This window comes from Rhinoderma darwinii, chromosome 3 (genome assembly GCF_050947455.1).
Source record: "Rhinoderma darwinii isolate aRhiDar2 chromosome 3, aRhiDar2.hap1, whole genome shotgun sequence".
NCBI lineage: Eukaryota > Metazoa > Chordata > Amphibia > Anura > Rhinodermatidae > Rhinoderma > Rhinoderma darwinii.
This window is the reverse complement of record NC_134689.1, coordinates 192,822,950-192,842,799: the sequence shown is the minus strand read 5'-3', so window position 1 is coordinate 192,842,799 and position 19,850 is coordinate 192,822,950. Positions and strand designations below refer to the sequence as shown.

The 19,850-nt window shown below is 45.0% G+C and overlaps 1 protein-coding gene across 3 annotated transcripts in view; it reads right to left on the bottom strand.

Annotated features, from left to right (window-relative positions):
• MAPK12 (mitogen-activated protein kinase 12) overlaps positions 1-2,829 on the bottom strand; it is a 164,239-nt gene extending 161,410 nt beyond the window's left edge. For all 3 annotated transcript variants that reach the window (XM_075857189.1, XM_075857188.1, XM_075857190.1), the window contains exon 1: positions 2,388-2,829. In XM_075857189.1, the coding sequence (XP_075713304.1) occupies positions 2,388-2,509 (122 nt within the window). In that variant the 5' untranslated portion in view covers positions 2,510-2,829. The remainder of the gene's footprint in view (positions 1-2,387) is intronic.
• Positions 2,830-19,850: the final 17,021 nt, after the last annotated feature.

Sequence of the window (19,850 nt, the reverse complement as noted above, 5' to 3'; positions counted from 1 at the left end):
ATAACGCATGGCCCTCGAAAAGCACACTGATGCATAACGCAACACACATGGACCCGATTAACGCGCGTTTTTCACGCGCATTAATCGGATACGCTCGTGTGAATGAGACCTAACGCTCCATTATTTTTTCCACAGCGGGGGGCATGAGATTTTCTAAGGCCGGATTCACACGAGCGTGTGCGTTTTGCGCACGCAAAAAACGCAGCGATTTGCGTGCCCAAAGGCACTTAACAGCTCCATGTGTCAGCCCCGTATGATGCGTGGCTGCGTGATTTTCGCGCAGCCGCCATCATTATGACACTCCGTTTGGATGTTTGTAAACAGAAAAGCACGTGGTGCTTTTCTGTTTCATTCAGTTTTACAGCTGTTGAGCGAATCACGTGTGTCCCACGGAAGTGCTTCCATGTGGTGCGCGTAATTTTCACGCACCCATTTACTTCAATGGGTGCATGATGCGCGAAATACGCACAAAGAACAGAAATGTCGTGAGTTTTTCGCAGCGGACTCACGCTGCGTAAAAATCACGCAACTGTCTACACAGCCCCATAGACTAATATAGGTCCGTGCGGTCGCGCGTGACGTATATCCCGTTCGTCTGAATAAGCCCTAAGTCTCATACCTTTGTGGCTATTGTAAATGCTGCAGAATTTCCACACACCATTTGGTTCCGAAAATTCCACAGCGTTTACGGTATGTGGGAACCCGGCATTATGGTGGCCATACCCATCAGATGACAGTCAGCTAAACCCGCCAATTTCGGCCGACTATCTGACGTGTATAGACTTTCGGGGAAAGGAAGGGTCGGTCATGTTGAATCTTAACATGCCTGAACCTTTGTTCCCGCAGGAGCCAGACACCTCTGGCAGCGGCTTATTTACCTCTCCCCATTGAGCACACATGCACGCTCGAGTCGAGAGTGCATGCAGGAGTCAGGAGGAATAGATGTTGGCCGAACAAGCATTCCGCCAATAGCCATCTTAAATGTATGGGCAGCTTTACTAGGTTTTTTAGACTATAGGACAGTCTATACAATAGTAGGGCAGACCATGCATGATATGTGGTGTTCCCACCCACAAGTACAACCACCGGCCTTCTCTGCCGTAACCAACACAGCCACATCCATCGTGTCCGGTACTGCAACTCAGCCCCACTTACTAGAATTAACTAAGCACACATAAATGGACGTTCCTGTGTTTGGTACTACAGAAGGGGAGGTTTGTTCCTCCGGCGCGTGCCACTGCCCCTTCATTCTGCTGAACTGTGAGGGCCATCAATGCAAAATCCCGGAAAACCGTTAAAAGCGGTCCCAAACCTGATCTTTACTCCAATAGAGCAATATACGTTATACAGGAAGGACTCTTATTTATAGCAAAACAATGTTCTTCTTTTAAGGAAGGGAACATTACTGAGAACGCCTATTACATATAAACATGGAAGATATTACATCACTACTTTAGACTAATTTATACCGGTTATAATGTCAAAATATTTTGACATTATAACCGGTATAAAGTTAGTCGAATGTCAAAATATTTTGCCTTTGGCTTTCCAAGATGAAGGCTGCCAAGCTTTGTTATACCTCATCGCGTCCTACTGAAACCAGAGAATAATATAAGATGACACTGACAATTCCCATGATAACTCCAATGTACAGCAACCAGGTGCTTGGCAAATAAACAACCCCCAGGCTGGAAAATCTGATACCTCTACACTAAAGACCGCGTCGTGCACTTGGCAGCGACTCAGACTCAATCCAAGGAGATGAACCGCCTTACCTGCGCTTACAATAAATCCAACTCCACCCTAATAAAAGCTATGTAGTCATTGCGACATTTTAACCATTAAATAGACTCCACCTGTGCACATTAAACGCAATGTAGTCAATTCAAGGACAGTGAAGTTATGGAGTTGGCTATTCTAACGTATGTAAATAATAAAAATGTCTGATAAACTGGGTGGTGGGTGGTATACATCATAATTATGCAAATCTGTGTATAATAACGAGACAGCAAAAATCAATGACATTAATATATGTATGTAGCAGTCTGAAATCTCCAACAAGCACCGGAAGGCGAATTATGAAGCAGCGCAGTGCCTTAGTTCTGAATATTGGTGGTGGTCCCAGCAATATATGCCAGCATAAATGAACATGGACCTCCCCTTTAAGAAAAGGGAGCCAAGTGCTATAGGACAAGTGTGAATAGCGGAGAGGAGGGTGTGAGGCTACTACATAAAACGGCAATAGTTCCTGTAAGTGTAGAGCGGCCAATGCTGCGGGGACTACATATAAGCCCCATCATCCTGCAGACTCCATAGAACTTTCTGCACCAGTAATAAAGCATGCCTGCAGGTAAGAAGGGAGTTGTCCTCCCAGGTGCAGCACTCACCACACAGTGCCATAGGCTCCAGAGCCCACAGGCAGCAGGTCCCGGTAGCGCTCCTTCACCTCCCACACGGTCTTGTTGACATCCTGGCGGTAGAAGCCTTTCTTGGGCAGCGGTAAGGACATGGCTCCTGAAGCTGGGGTGTCAGGGATCAGCGTGTAGTCAGCTCAGTGGCGGCTCTGGTCTCCTGAGAGAGAGCACGTCATGCAGCACACATACACCATGAATGACTGGCCGCCCCCTCCTCCTCAGTGTGGGCTGCTCCGTGTGCTCTCAATTCCACCCTGCGCTCCTTTCCTCCCACACTCCCAGCGCCTCCTTCTCTTTACTTTCTTCTCGGCTTCTCCTTCCTCTCTGCCTGCAGCTACCCCGTGCTGTCCTGTGCGGGAAGTGCGCCCTGTACACAGCATAGAGCTTTGTTGTCGGCAGTCACATGACCCGTACATAGCGCCGCTCTCCCCTCCCCTTCCCTCTACGCTGAGGTGGCTGCTGCCCGCATTAACCCTGCAATTGCCGTCCGAAAGCGTTGTACTCGTGCCTGCTATGTATAATGTTCAAAGTGTCAATTAAAGGGCTTCTGTAGGGTTTTCTAATCACAAGGGCAAACTGACATAGTGAATGGTGCGATAACTCTGTTTTATATACTGCGGCAAAACTCGGTCCGCAGAAGGCGGTGTTTCCAATCATAACCGTCCATGTAGCGCACGCTATGGACGCAATACATTCCTAGTTCACCCTACTAAGGTTGCATAGGCTACTGGTGATGGCACTAAAGACAGCTGTTGACTGGTGTGAGAGCTTATTCATGCTGTCGGTTTCCCATTACATTTGTATAAAAATGAACATCTTGTGCAGCATCCAAAAGTTCTTATTAATCTGGTCATACACAGATCATTTCAGATAGATTATCCGCTCTGACAATGCCTACTTGTTAGAAGGGTCCCTTGACAATAAACTATTCATAAATAGCTGTCCCCCTCCCTGGACCCCCATGCGTTCACTGGGATCAGGGCCGATTCTAGCTTTTCTGCTGCCTGAGGTGAAAATTGAAACGGCGCCCCCCAGATTTTGATTGACATCCCCCTGGCTGTTCTACATCACTAGCAGCCTCCTCCAACTCTTGCAGATGCGCCATTGCCTTGTACTGGCATGCGTGGGGCAGCCGGGCAGAGTACACCTCGCTGCACGGTGTGTGCCCAAGTAGTACAAGCCAATGGCGCATCTGAGAAAGTTGGAGAAGCTGCTAGTGATCTATAACAGCCAGGGGATGTCAATCAAACACGAAAAGGTGGGTTTGGAGGCAGAACTATGTGACTCTTCAGGATAGCGGCACTGCCTCCATGACCCTTTAAAGGGAATGTGTTGCCAGAAAAACATGTTTTTTTTAAAAAAATTAAACATTTAGTGTGTGGGTGATTAAACATGGTTCAAATTTTTTTTATTTTTTTTACGAGTCAGGAAATAGTCAGGAAATATTATAAATTAATTCTAATTTATAATACTACCCATTTTCGGTCACTAGATGGAGCTATTCCCAAAATTGCAGCATTGCAACAATGGGTTAAAAGCCCTCGCTCTAGTGAGCTCTCAGCATCCACCCCCCCTCCTTTATCCTGGCTAGTGCCGGGATAAACGAGGGGTTTGAACGGTGTAACCTCCTACGCTGTGTGTCGCCATTTTTTGAGCTAACACACAGCGTAGTAGGTTTACATACAGTAGTAAACACACACAAACAAGAACATACATTGAAATCTCTTACCTGCTCCTGCCGCCGCGGCTCCCTCCGGCCCGTCCGCTCCGTTTGCTGCCGCTGGTCCAAGTGCACAAATCCGGAAGCCGCGACCGGAAGTAGTAATATGACTGTCCGGCCGCGACTTCCGGTCCACAGGAAAATGGCGCCGGACGGCGCCAATTTCGAATTGGACTGTGTGGGAGCGGCGCATGCGCAGTTCCCACACAGACTCCGTACACTGAAGTCAATGGGACGGGAGCCGTTCGCAGTCCCTATGGGACTGTGGCTGCCGTATTCCATGTCTGTATGTGTCGTTAATCGACACAGACAGAAATGGAACAAAAAATGGCAGCCCCCATAGGGAAGAAAAAGTGTAAAAATAAGAAAAAGTAAAACACAAACACACAAATGAATATAAACGTTTTTAATAAAGCACTAACATCTTTAACATATAAAAAAATAATTTGTGATGACACTGTTCCTTTAATGAGTAATTAGCATATAGTGTGCGACGTTTTAACAGTTGATTTTTATAGATTTTGCTGCATCTGAAAAGACCACAGGGGAATGTTTGGAAATATCGTCAGGTCATATATTACCGCATGGTGGCGGTTCTAGGGGTTAAAGTTACCTGACAGGTTCTCATTAAATATACAATGAATTGAAAACAATTCCATCTGCCCTGCAATTTCGTTATTATAAATATATCCAATATAATTACACCACCAGAACCAAGCTCATTCAGCAAAATCTGAGCTGCAAAATCCAAATGGTGCTCCGTCTCTTCTAAACCCTGCCGTGGGTCCAAACAGCAGTTTACGACCACATATGGGGTATTTCCGTAATCAGGAAAAATTGCTTTACAAATGTTGAGTGCTTTTTCTCCTTTATTCCTTATCAAAATTAGAAAATTCTATGTTTTTTTCTGAAAAAAAAGTCGATTTTCATCTTCACAGACTAATTCCAATAAATTCAGCAAAAAACACATGGGGTCAAAATGCTAATTATACCACTAGAAAAATTCCTTGAGGGGTATAGTTTCCAAAATGTGGTCACTTTTATGGGGTTTCCCCTGTTTAGGTCCCTCCAGGGCGTTGCAAACACCGAAAACAATTCCAGTAAAATTAGCGCTCCAAAATCAAAATGGCGCTCCTTCTCTTCTGAGCACTGCAATGGGTCCAAACAGCAGTTTATTACCACATATGGGGTATTTCCATAATCGGGAGAAATTGCTTTACAAATGTTGGGTATTCCTTGCAAAAATTCAAAAATTCTAAGTTTTTCCAGAGAAAAAGTCGATTTTCATTTTCACAGACTAATTTTAATAAATTTGACAAAAATCTCGTGGGGTCAAAATGCTAACTGTACCCCTAGATAAATTCCCAGAGAGGTGTAGTTTCAAAAATGGGGTCACTTTTGCGGGCTTCCACTGTTTTGGTACCACAAGACCTCTTCAAACCTGACATGGGGCCTAAAATATATTCTAATAAAAAGGAAGTCCCAAAAGCCACTAGGTGCTCCTTTGCTTCTGAGGCCTGTGTTTCAGTCCATTAGCGTGCTAGGGCCACATGTGGGATATTTCTAAAAACTGCAGAATCTGGGCAATAAATATTGAGATGCATTTCTCAGGTAAATCCTTCTGTGTTACAGAAAAAAATTAAATACAAATGAATTTTGGCAAAAAAAATGAAATTTGAAAATTTCACCTACATTCCTTCAATTCCTATAAAACGCCTAAAGGGTTCAAACACTTTCTGAAAGTTGTTTTGAATACTTTGAGAGGTGCAGTTTTCAAAATTGGGGGTTTTATGGGGGTTTCTAATATATAAGGCCCTCAAAGCCACCTCAGAACTGAACTCGTCCCTGAAAATATAGCCTTTTGAAATTTTCTTAAAACTGTGAGAAATTGCTGCTAAACTTATAAGCCTTGTAACGTCCTAGAAAAATAAAAGGCTGTTCAAAAAACTATGCAAACATAAAGTAGACATATGGGATATGTTAATTAGTAACTATTTTGTGTGGTACTACTATCTGCTTTATAAGCAGATACATTTCAAATTAGAAAAATCAGAATTTCTTCAAATTTTCTTTAAATTTTTGTGTTTTTCACAAATAAGCAATGAATTTATCGACCAAATTTTTTCACTAACATAAAGTACAATATGTCACGAGAAAACAATCTCATCATCGCTTGGATAGGTAAAAGCATTCCGAAGTTATTACGACATAAAGTGACACATCAGATTTGAAAAAATGGGTCTTGTCATGAAGGCCAAAATTAGCTTAGTCCTGAAGGGGTTATAGAAAAAAACCACATACATATATGGTATTTTCGCAATTATAACGACCCCCAAAATCACATTAAGGCTGGGTTCACACGACCTATTTTCAGGCGTAAACGAGGCGTATTATGCCTCGTTTTATGCCTGAAAATAGTGCTACAATACGTCAGCAAACATCTGCCCATTCATTTGAATGGGTTTGCCGACGTACTGTGCAGACGACCTGTAATTTACGTGTCGTCGTTTGACAGCTGTCAAACGACGACGCGTAAATGGACTGCCTCGGCAAAGAAGTGCAGGGCACTTCTTTGCCGCGTAATTTGAGCTGTTCTTCATTGAACTCAATGAAGCACAGCTCAAGATTTACAAGCGTCACAGACGCCTCGTAAATTACGAGGAGGAGCATTTATGTGTGAAACGAGGCAGCTGTTAACTGTCTGTCTTTTCACACGTAAATGCCTCTCAGCGTGTGAACATACCCTTACACATTATTTAAACTGCAGTGTGAAGGATGTAAATAAGAGAGCAAAAGTGCTTTTTTCCGTTCCCCAAAAGACTAAAAGTTATTCAATAAAAATAATGAAAAGTTAATTAATAATATACAGTACCCCAAAATAGTTATATTAAAAAATAGTCGTCCTGCAAAAACCAAGCCCTCATACGGCTTGTGGCTCTTAATATACGGCAACATGAAAACTATTGTTTTTTCCATTAAATGTGCTTTTATTGTCAAAAAGTAATAAAGAAATAAAAAAAATACACATGTTTGATACTGCTGTAATCGTACTGACCTAGAATAAAGATAATGTTATTTATGCCACATAAATTAACAATCATTTGTTCCCATGCAATTTACATTCGCCGGCGTCAAGGACTTTCAAATGAGCGCCGATCAATTTGTCGATTATTGGCGCTCGATATGGGCAACGTATCTGCATATGTAAACCCAGCTTAACCCCTTAATGACCGGGCCTATTTGGACCTTAATGACCAAGCCAGATTTGTCAAAACTGGTATGTCTGACTTTATCAGAGAATAACTCTGTGAAAGTTTTTAATATCCAAGTAATTCTGACATTGTTTTTTCGTCACATGTTGTACTTTATTTTAGTGGTAAAAGTAGACTGATACAATTTGCGGAAATTAATAAAAAAATAGAAAAATCGAAGAAATTTTGTAAATATTCACATTTTTCCCTATTTTTAACTGCAATATGTCACATATGTACACACATACTGTGCAATTTTTTTTAATTAAATATATATTTCCATCTCTTTACTGTATTTTGGCAGCACTTTTGAAAAAATAAAATTTAGAGGACTTACAAATTGAATAATTTTATAAATTTGGAAGTACATTTTGTTTTCCTGCACCAAGCCAGGTTTTCAGAGGCTCATAGGTCTCAAAATGATGGAAACCCCCATAAACTACCCCATTTAGAAAACTAGACCCCATAAGGTATTTACCTAGGGGTATAGTAAGTATTTTGACCCCACAGTTTTTTGTTAAATTGAATGCATAACAGGTGAAAAAAAATAAAATTCACTTTTTTCATAAAAGTATCAGTTTGAAGACCGATTTCTTTGTAAAGCGAACATGAAAATGAAGAAACACACCATGAAATCTATCACCCTGTTTCTCCTATTTTCAAAAATACCCAAATTGTGGCCCTAATGCGTTCTTTGGACACACAGCAGGGCCCCAAAGGAAGGGAGCACCTGGAGGCTTTCAGGACTCATATTTTGCTTGAAAATGTTTTAGGCCCCAATGTACATTTGGAGAGGTTTTGAGCTGCCAGAACGATAGAAACTCCCCATAAATGACCCCATTTCGAAATCTAGACCCGTTAAGGTATTTATCTAGGGGTATAGTTAGCATTTTGACCACACAGGTTTTTCACTAAATGTATTGGAATTAGTCTGTAAAAATTAAAATCTACTTTTTTTCTGAAACAACATTTTTAATATTTACATTTTAAATTTTAATATTTACGAGGAATAACGAAGAAAATGCACCCCAACATAAGTAAAGCAATGTTGTACGATTAGAACAATACCCCATATGTGGTAATAAACTGCTGTTTGGACCCACAGCTTGGCTCGGACCAAAACAGTGGAAACCCACCAAAAGTGACCCCATTTTGGAAAAACCTTCAAGGAATTTTTCTAGGGGTATAGTGAGCATTTACACCCCACGGGTCTTTTGCAGAGTTTATTAGAATTAGGGCGCGAAAATTAATATCAACATTTTTTCCACTAAAATGTTGCATTTTCTCATTTTCACAAGGGATAAAGGAGGAAAAAAAACAAACATTTTTTTATAAAGCAATTTCTGCCGAGTACGGAAATACCCCACATGTGGTCATACGTTTTTTCATTAGAAATAAATGAACCCTTTCAGGACTGATCCATTTTTTGCTTTTTTATTTTAGATTTTCACTCCCCGCCTTCCAAGAGCCATAACTTTTTTATTTTTCCATCAATAGAGTGATGTGAGGGCTTATTTCTTGCGGGAGGAGCTGCAGTTTTTATTGGTACCATTTTTTGGTACATAAAAAGTGATTAAAAAGTTGTATTACATTTTATTTTTAGAGCTAAGGTGACAAAAAAAACTGCGATTTTGGCGGTTTCAATTATTAAATTTTTTTAAGGTGTTCACCGTGCGAATTAAATAATGGTATATTGTAATAGTTCTGACTTTTACGGACGTAGCGATATCAATTTTGTTCATTTTTTTACTTTACTTTTGAAGAAAAATGGGAAAAGGTGTTTTTTTTTTAACTTTAAAAAAAAAATTCTCACTACTAATAACTTTAATTCTTCTACACATTTTATTAATCCCCTTAGGGGACTTGATCCAGCGATCATTGGATCGCTGGTACAATATACTGCAATACTAATGTATTGCAGTATATTGTTATTCTTACAGGCTTCTGTAACAGAGCGATCGCTGTACCTGTCCGTTAGTCCCGGGTGTCAGCTGTAATACACAGCTGACACCCGCAGCATATGGAGTGGGCTCAGCACGTGAGCCGGCTCCATAAATCAACCCCCTCACCATGATGGGCAATTAAGTCATAGTGCGCAAAGGGGTTAGTGCACAGCGAATGGTTCAAAGTGAAAATTGCCATTTTCCACTGATATGCCATTTTAGTGCATAATATGTTGTGCCCAGTTTGTGCCACAGAAGACAAATACCTCATAAAACGTTAAGCGGGTTCTCTCGGGTATGGCGATGCCATATGTGTGTGCGCAAACTGCTGTTTGGGCACGCTGCAGGGCTCAGAAGGCAGGGACGCCATTTTGCTTTTGGAGCGCAGATTTTACTTGGTAGTAGTTTTGTTTGGGGTATTGCTGGTATTTCAGTTTATAATGAGGGGGCATATGTAAGCTGTGCGGAGTACATCAGGGCATAATAAGAGGACATAATAATGCAGTAAATAAATAATAATTCATAGATGTGTGGCCGATGTCGCACTGATAAATGGCGCCCGATCTTATCCGCTTTTGGAACAATCTGCACATTTTGCATCGGCATATTCTGAAAGCCAGAACTTTTTTATTTTTTCACCACCGGAGCCGTGTGAGGGCTTATTTGTTGCGGCACAATCTGTAGTTTTCATTGCTACCATTTTGGGGTACGTGCGATTTTTTTTTGATCACTTTTTATTCAATTTTTTTGCAATCCTTACCAAAAAACAGGAATACTGACACTGTTTTTTAGGGTTTTTTTTGCGGCGTTCACCGTACGCTATAAATGACATTTTTACTTTATTCTGCGAGTTGGTACGATTACGGCGATACCATATGTATATAGGTTTTTTTCCCTTTTATTTAGCGTTTGCACAATAAAATCACTTATTTATAAAAAAAACAATTTTCTGTGTCACCATATTCTGAGAGCCATAATTTTTTTATTTTTTAGTCAAAAAAGCTGTGTAAGGGCTTGTTTTTTTGCCGGACGGATTGAAGTTTTTATTGGTACTATTTTTGGGTACATGCGACTTTTTGATCACTTTTTATTCTTTATTTTGGGAGCGGTGGTGACCAAAAAAATTGCGACTCTGTCGTAGTTTTTTATTGATTTTTTTTGGGGGTGTTCATCGTGCGGGAAAAATAACATTATAGTTTTTTATTGGGTCGTTACGAAAGCGGTGATACCAAATATGTGTACTTTTTTAACGTGTTCATTTTTTTTCTATAATAAAAGTCTTATTATAGGAAAAAAAAAAGCATTTTGTGTTTATATAACTTATAACTTTTATTTTGACACTTTTTTGAAAAAAAATTTATTGCTTTTTTTTACTTATTTTACTTGTCCCACTAGGGGACATTTAGACTTGAAGCTTTGATCGCTGCTAGAGTACATTAAACTACACACGTAGTGTAATGTACTCTAACTGTCATTTGTGACGTAACTGTCACTCTGACAGGAAGCCGAGGAGGACCGGCCGGAGGCTGCTCCTCCGAGGCTTCCATACATGGCAACCCGGAGGCTATTGTCTAGCCTCCGATTGCCACAACAAGCATCGGCAGCCCCCACAATCACTTCATGGGGGCTGCCGATGTGCTTCAAACCACTTAAATGCGGCAACGGCAATCAGTCACCGCACTTAAGGGGTTAATTTCCAAAAGCAGCGTCGATGGTCCGCTGACCGGCAAGACTGATGTGACACCTGTCTAGGACAGCTGTCAGCGTGGGCTTGTCAGAGTGACAGTTTGAAATACTGACGAAAATGAACGTCATGATGCGCGATCTAGCAGCCGACTATGACGTTCATCATTGGTCGGGAAAAGGTTAAAGAACCTCTGTCACCAGATTAAAAGTGCCCTATCTCCTACATAATCTGATCGGCGCCCTAATGTAGATAATAACAGTGGTTTTTATTTTGAAAAACGATCATTTTTGAGCAAGTTATGCTAATTAGTTTCTTAATAGACAGCTATTAGTTCTGTAACTTTTTACCAACTGGGCATTGTAAAGAGAAGTGTATGACGCTGACCAATCGACATCAAACACTTCTCTTCATTCATGTTTAGCTGTACCCACAGCACAGCGTAATCTCGCGAGATCACGCTGTGCTGTCACTTACTCCCACATTAACTTTACTAAAATGTCTTGAGAGTGAATAGACATCGCCTCCAGCCAGGATGCGATGTCTATTCACACTCTCGAAACTTCAGTAAAGTTTCTGTGGAACTTACTCACAGCTGTAAAGGATCTGCCAGGCACAGCTTCGGAGTTAACTCCCATAATTAATCAGTCAGCACCTGAATCTACATCCCTGAGACTGACTCCAGCTTCCACCACTCAGGCTGGCAGGCTTAGGAGTGGGAGAGCCTATTGCAACCTGGCCAGACTCAGCTAGCTCCCGCCCTCGGTCTATTTAAGCCTGCCCTTCCTGTCCCTCGGTGCTTGTGATTCTTTTCGTGTGGTTTCCTGGCCCAGCTACAGCTCCTTCTATTTTGATCCTGCTCCATACAGACCCTGGCTTACTGACTACTCTTCTGCTCTTCGTTTGGTACCTCGCACACTCCTGGCTTGACTCGGCTCGTTCACCACTCTGGTTGCTCACGGTGTTGCCGTGGGCAACTGCCCCTTTCCCTTGCTTGTATTCCCTTGTATGTTTGTCGTGCTTGTCGTGCACTTACTGAGCGCAGGGACCGCCGCCCAGTTGTACCCCGTCGCCTAGGGCGGGTCGTTGCAAGTAGGCAGGGACAGAGTGGCGGGTAGACTAGGGCTCACTTGTCCGTTTCCCTACCCCCCGTCATTACATAATCACAAGCCCATACCTAGTCTACCCTGGTCCCTGACACCACTATGGACCCCCGTGAGACCCTGGCTCAGCAAATGCAGGGTCTCTCCCTACAGGTCCAGGCCCTGGCTCAGAGGGTCAACCAGCCTGATGCTACCTTGGTAGTTCCCCTCACCTCACCTCTTGAACCCCACCTCAAGTTGCCCGACCGGTTCTCAGGGGACCGGAGGGCTTTTCTCTCCTTTCGGGAGAGTTGTAGGCTTTACTTTCGTTTAAAGCCTCATTCCTCAGGTTCTGAGAGCCAGCGGGTGGGTATAATTATGTCGCGGCTCCAGGAAGGGCCCCAAGAGTGGGCCTTCTCCTTGGCTCCTGACGCCCCTGAACTTTCCTCCGTTGATTGTTTCTTTTCTGCTCTCTGACCTATTTGTGACGAGACTGACAGGACTGCCTTTGCCGAGAGTCAGCTGGTGACCTTACGTCAGGGTAAGAGACCTGTTGAGGAGTATTGTTCTGACTTTAGGAAGTGGTGCGTAGCTTCTCGGTGAAATGACCCTGCCTTAAGGTGCCAGTTTAGGTTGGGTCTGTCGAATGCCCTGAAAGACCTGCTAGTTAGCTATCCCTCTTCTGACTCCCTAGACCAGGTTATGGCTTTAGCGGTACGACTTGACCGACGTCTCAGGGAACGACAACGTGAACGTTTATGTGTTTTCTCCTCCGACTCCCCCATGATGCCTCCCGAAGTTCCGTTGCTTCGTTCCTCCCCAAAAGACTCAGAGATACCTATGCAACTCGGGGCCTCCGTGTCCCCCCAACGTAGAGAATTCCGCAGGAAGAATTGTCTCTGCTTCTACTGTGGGGATGACAAGCATCAAGTGAACAACTGTCCTAAGCGTAAGAATGCAGCCAGAGAACTTCCGCGCCTAAGTGATCATCGGGGAGGTCACTTGGGCGCACAGGTATTTCCCATAAATAGGAAACGTACTAAGATCTTGCTTCCCTTTCAGGTCTCTTTTGGTGGTAGGTCTGCTACCGGCAGTGCCTTCGTGGATTCAGGGTCCTCTACTAATATCATGTCTGTGGAATTTGCTATGTCTCTTGCTATGCCTCTGATTGATTTGCCTAAACCTGTCCCGGTAGTGGGTATCGACTCCACTCCTCTTGCTAATGGTTATTTTACACAGCATACCCCTGTTTTTGAACTCCTTGTTGGCTCCATGCATTTGGAGCAGTGCTCTGTACTGTTGATGCAGGGATTATCGTACGATTTGGTTCTAGGCCTTCCCTGGTTGCAGTTGCATAATCCCACGTTTGACTGGAATACTGGGGAGCTAACCAAATGGGCTAATGAATGTTTTATGTCATGTTTTTCTGTTAATTCTATTTCTCCCCCTGAGGAGGCGAACACGCTACCCGAGTTTGTTCAGGACTTCGCTGATATTTTCTCTAAAGAGGCCTCCGAAGTGTTACCGCCTCATAGAGAAAACGATTGCGCTATCGAATTGGTACCAGGAGCTAAGCTTCCTAAGGGTAGGATATTTAATCTTTCTTGTCCCGAACGTGAAGCCATGAGAGAGTATATCCAGGAATGCCTGGCCAACGGTTACATTCGTCCCTCTACTTCTCCGGTAGGTGCTGGCTTCTTCATCGTAGGGAAGAAGGATGGTGGTCTTAGGCCATGCATTGACTACCGTAGCCTGAATAAGGTCATGGTAAGGAACCAGTATCCCCTTCCTTTGATTCCTGATCTCTTCAATCAGGTTCAGGGGGCCCAATGGTTCTCTAAGTTGGATCTACGGGGGGCGTATAACCTTATCCGCATCAAAGAGAGGGATGAGTGGAAGACTGCGTTTAACACGCCCGAAGGCCATTTCGAATACCTCGTCATGCCCTTTGGGTTGTGTAATGCCCCTGCTGTCTTCCAGAATTTCATAAATGAGATTTTGAGAAATTACCTGGGGATATTTCTTGTAGTGTACCTTGATGACATACTGGTGTTTTCCAAGGACTGGTCCTCCCACATTGAGCATGTCAGGAAGGTGCTCCAGGTCCTTCGGGAAAACAAACTGTTTGCCAAAACCGAAAAATGTGTGTTTGGGGTACAGGAAATACCATTTTTGGGTCAAATCCTCACTCCTCATGAATTCTGCATGGACCCCGCCAAGGTTCAGGCTGTGGCGGAATGGGTCCAACCTGCCTCCCTGAAGGCGTTACAGTGTTTTTTGGGGTTCGCTAATTATTACAGGAGATTTATTGCTAACTTCTCGGTCATCGCTAAGCCTCTTACGGACCTCACTCGCAAAGGAGCTGATCTCCTCCACTGGCCTCCTGAAGCTGTCCAGGCTTTTGAGGTCCTTAAGAAGTGCTTTATCTCGGCCCCGGTGCTGGTTCAGCCCAACCAAATGGAGCCATTTATCGTGGAAGTTGACGCATCTGAGGTGGGAGTGGGGGCTGTCTTGTCCCAGGGTACCAGGTCCCTCACCCATCTCCGCCCCTGTGCCTACTTCTCCAGGAAGTTTTCGCCAACTGAGAGTAACTATGATATTGGCAACCGCGAACTCTTAGCCATTAAATGGGCATTTGAAGAGTGGCGCCACTTCCTGGAGGGGGCTAGGCACCAGGTAACGGTCCTTACCGACCACAAGAATCTGGTTTTCCTAGAATCTGCCCGGAGGCTAAACCCGAGACAAGCTCGATGGGCGTTATTTTTTACCAGATTAAATTTTTCGGTTACCTAAAAAATTGAGAACAAGCTGTTTGTTCCCCTGCAATTCCGGCTAAGGGTACTTAGGGAAAATCATGACTCCGCACTATCTGGTCATCCAGGCATCCTGGGTACCAAACACCTCATTACTAGAAACTATTGGTGGCCTGGGTTGCCTAAAGACGTTAAGGCCTGCGTCGCCGCTTGTGAGGTTTGTGCTAGGTCCAAGACTCCCAGGTCCCGACCAGCGGGCTTACTGCGTTCGTTGCCCATTCCCCAGAGACCTTGGACACATATCTCCATGGGTTTTATCACCGATTTGCCTCCATCCCAAGGCAAGTCGGTGGTGTGGGTGGTAGTAGACCGCTTCAGTAAGATGTGCCACTTTGTGCCCCTCAAGAAACTACCCAACGCCAAGACGTTGGCTACCTTGTTTGTCAAACACATCCTGCGTCTCCATGGGGTCCCTGCCAATATTGTTTCGGACAGAGGGGTACAATTTGTTTCATTGTTTTGGAGAGCCTTCTGTATGAAGTTGGAGATTGATCTGTCCTTCTCCTCTGCCTTCCATCCTGAAACCAATGGCCAAACTGAGAGGACTAATCAATCTCTAGAACAATATTTAAGGTGTTTTGTCTCTGACTGTCAATATGATTGGGTCTCATTCATTCCCCTCTCCGAATTTTCCCTTAATAACCGGGTCAGTAACTCGTCAGGGGTCTACCCCTTTTTCTGTAATTTTGGGTTTAATCCACGGTTCTCCTCCGTTTCACCTGGTAGTTCCAACAATCCCGAGGTAGAGGTCGTTCATCGGGAACTGTGCACTGTCTGGGCCCAGGTTCAGAAGAATCTAGAGGCGTCCCAGAGCGTACAAAAAACTCAGGCTGATAGAAAACGTTCTGCTAACCCCCTGTTTATGGTCGGGGATCTGGTGTGGTTGTCGTCTAGGAACTTGCGTCTCAAGGTTCCGTCCAAGAAGTTTGCTCCCTGGTTTATTGGGCCGTATAAGGTCATTGAGGTCCTCAATCCTGTCTCCTTCCGGCTGGAGTTACCCCCGTCTTTTCGTATACACGACGTGTTTCATGCCTCCCTCCTTAAACGCTGCTCCCCGTCCTTGGCTCCCTCGAGGAGACCTCCTGTTCCCGTCCTCACCCCTGAGGGGGTGGAATTCGAGGTGGCCAAGATTGTGGACAGCAAGATGGTCCAAGGCTCCCTCCAGTACCTGGTCCATTGGAAAGGATACGGGCCCGAGGAAAGGACTTGGGTACCCGCCCGGGATGTTCACGCTGGGGTATTGGTCAGGAGGTTCCACCTGCGTTTCCCCAGTAAGCCAGGTCCGGTGGCCCCTCATAAAAGGGGGGGTACTGTAAAGGATCTGCCAGGCACAGCTTCGGGGTTAACCCTTGTATTCCCTTGTGTGTTTGTCGTGCACTTACTGAGCGCAGGGACCGCTGCCCAGTTGTACCCCGTCGCCTAGGGCGGGTCGTTGCAAGTAGGCAGGGACAGAGTGGCGGGTAGACTAGGGCTCACTTGTCCGTTTCCCTACCCCCCGTCAGTACAACAGCACAGTGTGATCTTTAAGAATGGGGACAAGCGTGCGCGTCCACCCTACGGGACCCGGCCGAGGTAAGCGGAAGTGAGCGCTGGTGTCTCCTGAGGAGGAGACTGGGGCCAGAGCTCGCAGACCCATGGCTGTGGCCGTCAGGAGCTGAGTGAGCCTGACGGCCCCCGGCCATGGTCATGTCTGTTATTCTATCACCCATTCACGTCAGAGCTGCGGGAGTGATGAGAATGGCCGCAATATGCATAAAGAGCAATTATTTAATATACTTTAATTACTGTAATTCCTCCAATCACAAGAGGGAGTGTTCCAGTAATAAAGCAAGGAAAAGGCAGGGAATTTAAAGTCCCAACAACTTCTCTGTCTGCCCATCAACAGTATTCTGTATTTCCGCAGTTATCCCACCGAGGAAATTAGATATTAGGCAAACAAGATTAAAGGGATTTTCCAGGGAGACATAATATTTGCGGCGGGCAGTGCATGAGCATTGAGTTATATGAAGGAACACAAGGAAAATGGGGCAGACATTGAAGCATAATCAAAGAATGAACTGAGGCTGTGGACCAATAGGATGCCTCAAACCCGGGTATACGTTAGAAGTCCCGGGTTTGAGCCATCCTATTGGTCCACAGCCTCCTCAATGCCCGTTACGTTCATTCTCTGTTTATGCTTCAATGCTGGCACCATTTCCTTCGCTTTCATGCTATTCCTCAGTGAGGCATAGTATGAAAGCGAAGAAAATGGTGCCGACATTAAAGCATAAGCAGAGAATGAATGGCGCAGACATTGAGGAGGCTGTGTACCAATAGGATGCCTCAAACCCGGGTATACGTCAGAAGTTCCGGGTTTGAGGCATCCTATTGGTCCACAGCCCCCTCAATGCCTGTGCCATTCATTCTCTGCTTATGCTTCAATGACAGACCTGTGCACGAGTGTGCGTCAAAGCAAAAAAAATACTATAATGAAAAGCAGAACTTCTGGCCTGCCAGAGATAGGAGGAATAGGAACAAATGTACGTCCATGGCCGGGGGTCGTCGTTCTGACTTACCCCTTGACGATCCCGGCCATGGACGCCTCTCTTCTCGGCATGTGCTCACTCCAGGGTCCTCGGGTCCACGGACTGTGTCCCGCAGGGCGCGCGCGCCCGCGCGTGCACGGCCTTAAAGGGCCAGTACGCGTACAGCTGCCTTACATCAATTATCAGCCCAAATGGCTGCTGGACTATAATAAGGGGCCCTGCCCACTGGTTCCTTGCCTGAGCATTGTTGTATACCCTAGTTTGTCTTGCTAAAGGTCTCCCAGTGTTTTCCAGTTCCCAGTGTTACCCGTTCCTGCTGCCTGTACCCTGTATCCCGTGCTATCGTTACCTGCTGTGAAAATCAAGTCGTGTCTTCCCACTGCACACGTGGCGTCACCTGCTGCGAAAGTCTAGTCGTGTCTTCCCGCTATATCCGCGGCGTCACCTGCTGTGAAAGCCAAGTCGTGTCTTCCCGCTGCATCCGCGGCGTCACCTGCTGTGAAAGTCAAGTCGTGCCCCTGCCACTGTCTACATTGCCTCAGGTACCCGTTCAGAACTATAGACATTGTTTTGTACCTTGTTGGCCAGCTGCTACCCTGCTACGCGGTACGGCCCAGTGGGTCCACACCCCGCGTCGTGACAAAGGGGTTGTCCATGACTGGACAACTGATAACCTATCTACCGGATAGGTCATCAGTATATGATCGGCTTGGGCCCGACACCCGGACCCCCCACCAATCAGCTGCTCCGGCTGCCTTCCGGCGCCGAATATTTTGAACGGTATGCAATAGTTGGAGCCAGAAACAGGTGGCTTCTGAAAACTGCATAGCGGCCGATCTGCAGAACTGCAGCTCTTCTCCTATTCACTTGATCGGCCGCTATGTAGTTGCCGGAGCCATCTGCTTCTGGCTCCTACTACTGCATACCGTTCAAAACATCCGGCACCCGGAGGCAGACGGAGCAGCTGATTGGTGCAGGTCTGGATGTCATCCTGTGGATAGGTAATCAGTTGTCCGGTCGTGGACAACCCCTTTAAGTTCAGGTGATTAAAGGTGTAATGGCGGGGCTCAATTTCCTCTATGTATGCCCCTGCTGACAGCTTTCATAGTTTTGTTATCAGACTTCTTTCCTCTACTTGCCTCAGATATATTCACCTCTCAGCTGCTGCAAAATATATTTTTAAAAACAAGGGAGAGCTTTGTGCCAATTACTAATTGATCAAACTGTGAATTTCTCTCTACGTGTATAGAGGTTGTGTGGTTTGTAAAACTCCTGTGGCGGGGGGGGGGGGGGGAGGGTTTTTCAGTTAGAGCTGCTTCATGAAATATAAATGTATTGTTTAAAGGTGTTACGATTAGCAGGCAGGACTTCTGCTAATCAATGATTTATGTTATCTCTGTATTTGGGCGTTGCTAGGCAATGCCTTTGGTCTCAGTATGGATGGGGTCATCATTTAGCTTTGCCTGGTTAATTAGGGCAGAGTATGTTGCTTGGGTTTATATAAACTTCAAGTCTGGATTACTCAGGGGCTGATTATATTGTTACACCACTGGTGGTGCTTAAAGGGAACCGGTCACCAGCATTTCATCTATTGAATTCTACTCACACCTCGCTGGCCGCAGCCGTCAAAAGTTCTTGCCGTGTCAGTTTGTGTCTGTTCAGGGTCCCGTTCTGATGGAGAGCTCCGACGGAACGTCTAAACCGGACCCAAACACAGATGTGAACGAATCTAAGGCTTTGTATGTCTGTGAAAAAGTAACGGACCTGGCCTCAGTATTGGGTCAAAAAGTTACTTTTTATTTTTTATTATAAAGTAGCAAGATAAACATTATACAAAGTTTTAGTCAACAGACTGGTAAAATAAATAAATAATACAATAAATAAAAAACAATAAACCTGGAGCTAAATATTTTGCAGGTGATCCTTGCTTCATCAGAAATGGTATGAGATGTGGGGGTGGGTGTCCCTTTTCAATAGATCAGAGTGCTGACATCAATTATGTCATTATAGGTTAGGGATCAGGTGTCGTGTTTCAGTAATTAGTGGCTGCTGATTAATTAAGGGGATTCAGTTCCTCAGTGTTTGTGATGTGTCTGATGAATTCGCTTGTGTGGTTCAAACTGTAGGGGCAGTGTCACGGTGGGTGTGTGGACCCACTGGGCCGTACCACAGTAGCGGGACAGCAGCTGGCCAAACAGGATACCAAGGCAAAGTCAATAGTTCGAATAAGGGTACCTGTGGCAATACAGACAGTAGCGATGGCAGGCTCGAATGGGACCTTGGCGGCAGGCTCGAATGGGACCTTGGTGGCAGGCTCGAATGGGACCTTGGCAGCAGGCAGACACAAGGCGCGGTGAAATACAGCAGGCGTAGTATAGAACACAACACGACTCCAACTCTCTACGGCACAGGAACGAG